The sequence below is a fragment of the Patagioenas fasciata genome, chromosome 36, assembly GCF_037038585.1.
Source record: "Patagioenas fasciata isolate bPatFas1 chromosome 36, bPatFas1.hap1, whole genome shotgun sequence".
NCBI classification, from domain to species: Eukaryota; Metazoa; Chordata; class Aves; order Columbiformes; family Columbidae; genus Patagioenas; species Patagioenas fasciata.
In genome coordinates, this window is record NC_092555.1 from 3,354,641 (window position 1) to 3,365,000 (window position 10,360).

General features: G+C 58.3%; 1 protein-coding gene across 1 annotated transcript in view; it reads left to right on the plus strand.

Annotated features, from left to right (window-relative positions):
* The window catches only part of SMC1A (structural maintenance of chromosomes 1A), a 43,152-nt gene that overhangs the window by 16,196 nt on the left and 16,596 nt on the right, over nucleotides 1-10,360 (plus strand). Inside the window, exons 9-11 of the mRNA XM_071801253.1 lie at nucleotides 1,111-1,318; nucleotides 4,356-4,541; nucleotides 8,681-8,860. Coding sequence (XP_071657354.1) covers nucleotides 1,111-1,318; nucleotides 4,356-4,541; nucleotides 8,681-8,860 — 574 coding nt within the window. The remainder of the gene's footprint in view (nucleotides 1-1,110; nucleotides 1,319-4,355; nucleotides 4,542-8,680; nucleotides 8,861-10,360) is intronic.

Consider the following 10,360-nt stretch of genomic DNA (forward strand, 5'->3'; position numbering starts at 1 on the left):
CCCCAGGCAGTCCCTGGAGGAGCAGAAGCGGCTGGAGGGACCTGTCCCCATGTCCCTGAGCTGTCCCCATACCCCTGTCCCCATGTTCCTAAGCTGTCCCCAAGCTGTCCCCTGTCCCCATGTCCCCGAGCTGTCCCCTGTCCCCATACCCATGTCCCCATGTCCCCGAGCTGTCCCCGAGCTGTCCCCACGTCCCCGAGCTGTCCCCACGTCCCCGAGCTGTCCCCACGTCCCTGAGCTGTCCCCACGTCCCCCGAGCTGTCCCCAAGCTGTCCCCACGTCCCCGAGCTGTCCCCACGTCCCCGAGCTGTCCCCTGTCCCCATGCCCCTGTCCCCATGCCCCTGTCCCCACGTCCCCGAGCTGTCCCCACGTCCCCGAGCTGTCCCCACGTCCCCGAGCTGTCCCCTGTCCCCACACCCCTGTCCCCACACCCCTGTCCCCACACCCCTGTCCCCACGTCCCCGAGCTGTCCCCGAGCTGTCCCCTGTCCCCATACCCCTGTCCCCGAGCTGTCCCCGAGCTGTCCCCGAGCTGTCCCCGAGCTGTCCCCGAGCTGTCCCCTGTCCCCATACCCCTGTCCCCATGCCCCTGTCCCCATGCCCCTGTCCCCATACCCCTGTCCCCACATCCCCGAGCTGTCCCCTGTCCCCACACCCCTGTCCCCACATCCCCGAGCTGTCCCCTGTCCCCATACCCCTGTCCCTATGCCCCTGTCCCCACACCCCTGTCCCCACATCCCCGAGCTGTCCCCGAGCTGTCCCCAAGCTGTCCCTGTGTCCCCGAGCTGTCCCCGAGCTGTCCCCATACCCCTGTCCCCATACCCCTGTCCCCATACCCCTGTCCCCACATCCCCGAGCTGTCCCCGAGCTGTCCCCGAGCTGTCCCCGAGCTGTCCCCGAGCTGTCCCCTGTCCCCATACCCCTGTCCCTATGCCGCTGTCCCCATACCCCTGTCCCTATGCCCCTGTCCCCATACCCCTGTCCCCACATCCCCGAGCTGTCCCCTGTCCCCCTGTCCCCGAGCTGTCCCCGAGCTGTCCCCAAGCTGTCCCCTGTCCCCGTGTCCCCGAGCTGTCCCCGAGCTGTCCCCGAGCTGTCCCCCGTCCCCAGGCAGTCCCTGGAGGAGCAGAAGCGTCTGGAGGGGGAGCTGACGGAGGAGGTGGAGCTGGCCAAGCGCCGCATCGACGAGATCAACAAGGAGCTGAACCAGGTGATGGAGCAGCTGGGCGACGCGCGCATCGACCGCCAGGAGAGCAGCCGGCAGCAGCGCAAGGCCGAGATCATGGACAGCATCAAGCGCCTCTACCCCGGCTCCGTCGTGAGCACGCGCCCCGAAACCCCCCCGAAATCACCCCAAAAATCCCCCCGAAATCACCCCGAAAATCCCCCCGAAATCCCCCCGAAAATCCCCCCAAAGTCTCCCCAAAAGTCCCCCCCAAATCACCCTGAAATCCCCCCCAAATAACCCTGAAATCCCCCCCAAATAACCCTGAAATCCCCCCCAAATCACCCTGAAATCCCCCCCAAATAACCCTGAAATCCCCCCCAAATAACCCTGAAATCCCCCCCAAATCACCCTGAAATCCCCCCCAAAATAACCCTGAAATCCCCCCCAAATCACCCTGAAATCCCCCCCAAATCACCCTGAAATCCCCCCAAAATAACCCTGAAATCCCCCCAAAGTCACCCCAAAAATCCCCCCCAAATCACCCTGAAATCCCCCCAAATCGCCCTGAAATCCCCCCCAAATAACCCTGAAATCCCCCCAAAGTCACCCCAAAAATCCCCCCGAAATCCCCCCGAAATCCCCCGAAAATCCCCCCAAAGTCACCCCAAAAATCCCCCCCAAATAACCCTGAAATCCCCCCAAAGTCTCCCTCAAAATCCCCCCAGAGTCTCTCCCGAAATCCCCCCAAAGTCTCCCCCAAATCTCTCCCAAATCCCCCACAAAATCTCCCCCCAAAGTCTCCCCCAAAATCCCCCCAAAGTCACCCCAAAAATCCCCCCAAAATAACCCTGAAATCCCCCCAAAATCACCCCGAAATCCCCCCAAAGTCTCCCCCAAAATCCCCCCAGAGTCTCTCCCAAAATCCCCTCAAAGTCTCCCCCAAAATTCCCCCAAAATCACCCCAAAGTCACCCCCAAGATTCCCCCAAAAATCACCCCAAAAACCCCCCGAAATCCCCCCGAAAATCCCCCCGAAATCACCCCAAAAATCACCCTGAAATCATCCCCAAAATCCCCCCAAAATCACCCCAAAAATCACCCCAAAGTCACCCCCAAGATTCCCCCAAAATCACCCCAAAAATCACCCCAAAGTCACCCCCAAGATTCCCCCAAAATCACCCCAAAAATCACCCCAAAGTCACCCCCAAGATTCCCCCAAAATCACCCCAAAGTCTACCCAAAACCCCCCCAAAATTCTCCCCCATTTTTGGCTCATTCCACCCCCATACCCCCCATTTTTGACCCATTCCACCCCATTTTTGAACCATTCCACCCCCTATTCCATTCTTGGCCCATTCCACCCCCTTACCCCCCACTTTTGGCCCATTCCACCCCCATTCCCCCCCATTCTTGCCGCATTCCCCCCCATCCTTGGACCATTCCACCCCCATTCCCCCCATTCTTGGCCTATTCCCCCCCATTTTTGGCCCATTCCACCCCCATTCCCCCCCATTTTTGAACCATTCCACCCCCATTCCCCCCATTCTTGGCCCATTCCACCCCCATTCCCCCCCATTCTTGGCCCATTCTCCCCCATTCTTGGCCCATTCCACCCCCTTACCCCCCATTCTTGTCCCATTCCCCCCCATTCTTGTCCCATTCCCCCCCATTCTTGGCCCGTTCCCCCCCATTTTTGAACCATTCCACCCCCATTCCCCCCCATTCTTGGCCCATTCTCCCCCATTCTTGGCCCATTCCACCCCCTCACCCCCCATTCTTGTCCCATTCCCCCCCATTCTTGTCCCATTCCCCCCCATTCTTGGCCCGTTCCCCCCCATTTTTGAACCATTCCACCCCCATTCCCCCCCATTCTTGGCCCATTCCCCCCCATCCTTGGACCATTCCACCCCCTCACCCCCCATTTTTGAACCATTCCACCCCCATTCCCCCCCATTCTTGGCCCATTCCCCCCCATTTTTGAACCATTCCACCCCCATTCCCCCCCATTTTTGAACCATTCCACCCCCATTCCCCCCATTCTTGGCCCATTCCCCCCCATTCTTGGCCCATTCCACCCCCTCACCCCCCATTCTTGGCCCATTCCCCCCCATTCTTGTCCCATTCCCCCCATTCTTGGCCCATTCCACCCCATTTTTGAACCATTCTTGGCCCATTCCCCCCCATTCTTGGCCCATTCCCCCCCATTCTTGGCCCATTCCCCCCCATTTTTGAACCATTCCATCCCCATTCCCCCCCATTTTTGAACCATTCCACCCCCATTCCCCCCCATTCTTGGCCCATTCCCCCCCGTTCTTGCCCCATTCCCCCCATTTTTGAACCATTCCACCCCCATTCCCCCCCATTCTTGCCCCATTCCCCCCATTTTTGAACCATTCTTGTCCCATTCCCCCCCATTCTTGTCCCATTCCCCCCCATTCTTGGCCCATTCCACCCCATTTTTGAACCATTCTTGGCCCATTCCCCCCCATTCTTGGCCCATTCCCCCCCATTCTTGGCCCGTTCCCCCCCATTTTTGAACCATTCCACCTCCATTCCCCCCCATTCTTGGCCCATTCCCCCCCATCCTTGGACCATTCCACCCCCATTCCCCCCCATTTTTGAACCATTCTTGTCCCATTCCCCCCCATTCTTGTCCCATTCCCCCCATTCTTGGCCCATTCCACCCCATTTTTGAACCATTCTTGGCCCATTCCCCCCCATTCTTGGCCCATTCCCCCCCATTCTTGGCCCGTTCCCCCCCATTTTTGAACCATTCCACCTCCATTCCCCCCCATTCTTGGCCCATTCCCCCCCATCCTTGGACCATTCTTGCCCCATTCCCCCCCATTTTTGAACCATTCTTGCCCCATTCCCCCCCATTCTTGCCCCATTCCCCCCCATTCTTGCCCCATTCCCCCCCATTTTTGAACCATTCCACCCCCATTCCCCCCCATTCTTGTCCCATTCCCCCCATTCTTGTCCCATTCCCCCCATTCTTGGCCCATTCCCCCCATTTTTGAACCATTCCACCCCCATTCCCCCCATTCTTGCCCCATTCCCCCCCTCCCCCTCCATTGCTCCCCATTCCACCCCTCCCCCCCGCATTTTTACCCCATCCCCCACCCCCCCACCCCCCATACTGACCATTCCCCCCCCCCGCCCCCCATTTTCGCCCCTTTGCCCCCCAGTACGGGCGCCTCATCGACCTCTGCCAGCCCACGCAGAAGAAATACCAGATCGCGGTCACCAAGGTGCTGGGCAAGAACATGGACGCCATCATCGTGGACTCGGAGAAGACCGGGAGGGACTGCATCCAGTACATCAAGGAGCAGCGCGGGGAGCCCGAGACCTTCCTGCCCCTCGACTACCTGGAGGTGGGGGGGACACCCCCACTTTTGGGGGGGTTTGGGGGTTCAATTTCACCTCTTAGGGTTTGGAGAACCCAGTTTCCACCAATGGGTTTGGGGACCCCATTGCATCCAGAACATGTTGAGGGGCAGGAAGGTCTTGGGCTGCCCCTCCTACTTGGAGGTGGGGGGGACACCCCCACTTTTGGAGGGGTTTTGGGGTTCACTTTAACTCCCCAGGGTCTTCCAAGGGGGTTTGGGGACCCCATTTTCCACCCTAAGGTTTGGGGGCTCCAGTTTCCACCAATGGGTTTGGGGACCCCATTGCATCCAGAACATGGAGGGGCAGCCCAAGACCTTCCTGCCCCTCAACTACCTGGAGGTGGGGGGGTCACCCCCACTTTTGGGGGGGTTTGGGGGTTCGGTTTCACCTCTTAGGGTTTGGAGAACCCAGTTTCCACCAATGGGTTGGGGACCCCATTGCATCCAGAACATGTTGAGGGGCAGGAAGGTCTTGGGCTGCCCCTCCTACTTGGAGGTGGGGGGGACACCCCCACTTTTGGAGGGGTTTGGGGGTTCACTTTAACTCCCCAGGCTCTTCCAAGGGGGTTTGGGGACCCCATTTTCCACCCTAAGGTTTGGGGGCTCCAGTTTCCACCAATGGGTTTGGGGACCCCATTGCATCCAGAACATGGAGGGGCAGCCCAAGACCTTCCTGCCCCTCAACTACCTGGAGGTGGGGGGGTCACCCCCACTTCTGGGGGGGTTTGGGGGTTCGGTTTCACCTCTTAGGGTTTGGAGAACCCAGTTTCCACCAATGGGTTGGGGGACCCCATTGCATCCAGAACATGGAGGGGCAGCCCGAGACCTTCCTGCCCCTCGACTACCTGGAGGTGGGGTGACACCCCCACTTTTGGAGGGGTTTTGGGGTTCACTTCAACCCCCCAGGCTCTTCCAAGGGGGTTTGGGGACCCCATTTTCCACCCTAAGGTTTGGGGGCTCCAGTTTCCACCAATGGGTTTGGGGACCCCATTGCGTCCAGAACATGGAGGGGCAGCCCAAGACCTTCCTACCCCCCTGATTATTTGGAGGTGGGGGGTCACCCCCACTTTTGGAGGGGTTTTGGGGTTCACTTCAACCCCCCAGGCTCTTCCAAGGGGGCTTGGGGACCCCATTTTCCACCCTAAGGTTTGGGGGCTCCAGTTTCCACCAATGGGTTTGGGGACCCCATTGCATCCAGAACATGTTGAGGGGCAGGAAGGTCTTGGGCTGCCCCTCCTACTTGGAGGTGGGGGGGACACCCCCATTTCTGGGGGGTTTTGGGGTTCACTTCAACCCCCCAGGCTCTTCCAAGGGGGTTTGGGGACCCCATTTTCCACCCTAAGGTTTGGGGGCTCCAGTTTCCTCCAATGGGTTTGGGGACCCCATTGCGTCCAGAACATGGAGGGGCAGCCCAAGACCTTCCTGCCCCTCAACTACCTGGAGGTGGGGGGGTCACCCCCACTTTTGGGGGGGTTTGGGCGTTCGGTTTCACCTCTTAGGGTTTGGAGAACCCAGTTTCCACCAATGGGTTGGGGACCCCATTGCGTCCAGAACATGGAGGGGCAGCCCAAGACCTTCCTGCCCCTCAACTACCTGGAGGTGGGGGGGTCACCCCCACTTTTGGGGGGGTTTGGGGGTTCGGTTTCACCTCTTAGGGTTTGGAGAACCCAGTTTCCACCAATGGGTTTGGGGACCCCATTGCATCCAGAACATGTTGAGGGGCAGGAAGGACTTGGGCTGCCCCTCCTACTTGGAGGTGGGGGGGTCACCCCCACTTTTGGAGGGGTTTTGGGGTTCACTTTAACCCCCCAGGCTCTTCCAAGGGGGCTTGGGGGCCCCATTTTCCACCCTAAGGTTTGGGGGCTCCAGTTTCCACCAATGGGTTTGGGGACCCCTTTATACTGAGTACACTGAGGATCAGCCCAAGACCTTCTTGCCCCTTGAGTCTTTGGAGGTGGGGGGACACCCCCATTTCTGGGGGGTTTTGGGGTTCACTTCAACCCCCCAGGGTCTTCCAAGGGGGTTTGGGGACCCCATTTTCCACCCTAAGGTTTGGGGGCTCCAGTTTCCTCCAATGGGTTTGGGGACCCCATTGCATCCAGAACATGGAGGGGCAGCCCCAGACCTTCCTGCCCCTCGACTACCTGGAGGTGGGGGGGACACCCCCACTTTTGGGGGGGTTTGGGGGTTCGGTTTCACCTCTTAGGGTTTGGAGAACCCAGTTTCCACCAATGGGTTTGGGGACCCCATTGCATCCAGAACATGGAGGGGCAGCCCAAGACCTTCCTACCCCCCTGATTATTTGGAGGTGGGGGGGACACCCACATTTCTGGGGGATTTTGGGGTTCACTTCAACCCCCCAGGCTCTTCCAAGGGGGTTTGGGGACCCCATTTTCCACCCTAAGGTTTGGGGGCTCCAGTTTCCACCAATGGGTTTGGGGACCCCTTTATACTGAGTACATTGAGGATCAGCCCAAGACCTTCTTGCCCATTGAGTCTTTGGAGGTGGGGGGGACACCCCCATTTCTGGGGGGTTTTGGGGTTCACTTCAACCCCCCAGGCTCTTCCAAGGGGGTTTGGGGACCCCATTTTCCACCCTAAGGTTTGGGGGCTCCAGTTTCCACCAATGGGTTTGGGGACCCCTTTCTACTGAGTACATTGAGGATCAACCCAAGACCTTCTTGCCCCTTGAGTCTTTGGAGGTGGGGGGGACACCCCCATTTCTGGGGGGTTTTGGGGTTCACTTCAACCCCCCAGGCTCTTCCAAGGGGGTTTGGGGACCCCATTTTCCACCCTAAGGTTTGGGGGCTCCAGTTTCCTCCAATGGGTTTGGGGACCCCATTGCATCCAGAACATGTTGAGGGGCAGGAAGGTCTTGGGCTGCCCCTCCTACTTGGAGGTGGGGGGGACACCCCCACTTTTGGGGGGGTTTGGGGGTTCGGTTTCACCTCTTAGGGTTTGGAGAACCCATTTTCCACCCTGAGATTTGGGGACCCCATTGAACCCCTTGGGGCCCAGCCCCCTCCCCAGGTTTTGGGGGGTCCCCATGGATCTTGGGGGGTCCCCATGGGTCTTGTGTCCCTCCCCATGTTTTTTGGGGTCCCCATTGCCCCCCTTGGGGTCCAGTCCCCTCCCCAGGTTTTGGGGGGTCCCCATGGGTCTTGGGGGGTCCCCATGGGTCTTGCGTCCCTCCCCATGTTTTTTGGGGTCCCCATTGCCCCCTTGGGGTCCAGCCCCCTCCCCAGGTTTTGGGGGGTCCCCATGGATCTTGGGGGGTCCCCATGGGTCTTGCGTCCCTCCCCATGTTTTTTGGGGTGCCCATTGAACCCCTTGGGGTCCAGTCCCTTCCTGGTGGTTTTGGGGGGTCCCTATGAGACTCATGTCCCTCCCCATGTATTTTGGGGTCCCCATTGCCCCCTTGGGGTCCAGTCCCCTCCCCAGGTCTTGGGGGGTCCCCATGGGTCTTGGGGGGTCCCCATGGGTCTTGTGTCCTTCCCCATGTTTTTTGGGGTCCCCATGGGTCTTGCATCCCTCCCCATGTATTTTGGGGTCCCCATTGCCCCCCTTGGGATCCAGTCCCCTCCCCAGGTTTTGGGGGGTCCCCATGGGTCTTGGGGGCTCCCCATGGGTCTTGTGTCCCTCCCCAGGTTTTGGGGGGTCCCCATGGGTCTTGTGTCCCTCCCCATGTATTTTGGGGTCCCCATTGCCCCCCTTGGGGTCCAGTCCCCTCCCCAGGTTTTGGGGGGTCCCCATGGGTCTTGGGGGGTCCCCATGGGTCTTACGTCCTTCCCCATGTTTTTTGGGGTCCCCATGGGTCTTGTGTCCCTCCCCATGTTTTTTGGGGTCCCCATTGCCCCCCTTGGGGTCCAGTCCCCTCCCCAGGTTTTGGGGGGTCCCCATGGGTCTTGGGGGGTCCCCATGGGTCTTACGTCCTTCCCCATGTTTTTTGGGGTCCCCATGGGTCTTGCGTCCCTCCCCATGTTTTTTGGTGTCCCCATTGCCCCCCTCGTGCCCCATCCCCTTCCCCTGACTTTGGGCCTCCCTATTGAACCTTAAGAACCTTCTACCCCCCCCAGGAGTTTCGGGGGGACCCCCCTGACCCCCCTTTTTCCCCGCCCCCCCAGGTGAAGCCGACGGACGAGAAGCTGCGGGAGCTGAAGGGGGCCAAGCTGGTGATCGACGTGATCCGCTACGAGCCCCCCCACATCAAGAAGGCCCTGCAGTACGCCTGCGGCAACGCGCTGGTCTGCGACAACGTGGAGGACGCGCGCCGCATCGCCTTCGGGGGGCACCAGCGCCACAAGGTCACCCACACCCCCCCGTCCGCTCAAAACCTGCTCAGAATTGCACTCAAAATTGCACTCAAAATTGCACTCAAAATTGCACTCAAAATTGCACTCAAAACCCCCCCCGATTCCACTGAAAATTGCACTGAAAATCCCCCCCAATTCCACTGAAATCCCCCCCAATTGCACTGAAAATTGCACTGAAAATCCCCCCTGATTCCACTGAAATCCCCCCCAGTTCCACTGAAAATTGCACTGAAAATTGCACTGAAAATTGCGCTGAAAATCCACCCCAATTCCACTGAAATCCCACCCAGTTCCACTGAAAATTGCACTGAAAATTGCACTGAAAATCCCCCCCAATTGCACTGAAAATTGCACTGAAAATCCAGTGAAAATTGCACTGAAAATTGCACTGAAAATCCCCCCCAATTCCACTGAAAATTGCACTCAAAATTGCACTCAAAATTGCACTCAAAACCCCCCCGATTCCACTGAAAATCCACTGAAAATCCGGTGAAAATTGCACACAAAATTGCACTCAAAATTGCACCCAAAACCCCCCCGATTCCACCGAAAATCCACTGAAAATCCGGTGAAAATTGCATTGAAAATCCACCCTAATTCCACTGAAAATTGCACTCAAAATCCCCCCAATTGCACTGAAAATTGCACTGAAAATCCCCCCCGATTCCACTGAAATCCCCCCCAGTTCCACTGAAAATTGCACTGAAAATTGCGCTGAAAATCCACCCCAATTCCACTGAAAATTGCACTGAAAATCCCCCCGATTGCACTGAAAATTGCACTGAAAATCCAGTGAAAATTGCACTGAAAATTGCACTGAAAATCCCCCCCAATTCCACTGAAAATTGCACTCAAAATTGCACTCAAAACCCCCCCGATTCCACCGAAAATCCACTGAAAATCCGGTGAAAATTGCACACAAAATTGCACTGAAAATTGCACTCAAAATCCCCCCAATTGCACTGAAAATTGCACTGAACATTGCACTGAAAATTGCACTGAAAATTGCACTGAAAATCCACTGAAAATTGCATGGAAAATCCACCCCAATCCCACTGAAAATCCCCCTAAAATCCCCCCAAATCCCCCCTAAGTCCCCCCAGGATCCCCCCCAAATCCCCTTAACATCCCCCCAAATCCCCCCAGAATCCCCCCAAATCCCCCCTAAGTCCCCCCAGGATCCCCCCCAAATCCCCTTAAAATCCCCCAAATCCCCCCAGGATCCCCCCTAAATCCCCCTCAAATCCCCCCAAATCCCCCTAAAATCCCCCCAAACCCCCCTAAGTCCCCCCCGGATCCCCCCCAAATCCCCTTAAAATCCCCCAAATCCCCCCAGAATCCCCCCAAATCCCCCTAAAATCCCCCCAAATCCCCCCCAGGATCCCCCCCAATCCCATTAAAATCCCCCAAATCCCCCTAAAATCCCCCCAAACCCCCCTAAGTCCCCCCCGGATCCCCCCCAAATCCCCTTAAAATCCCCCCAAATCCCCC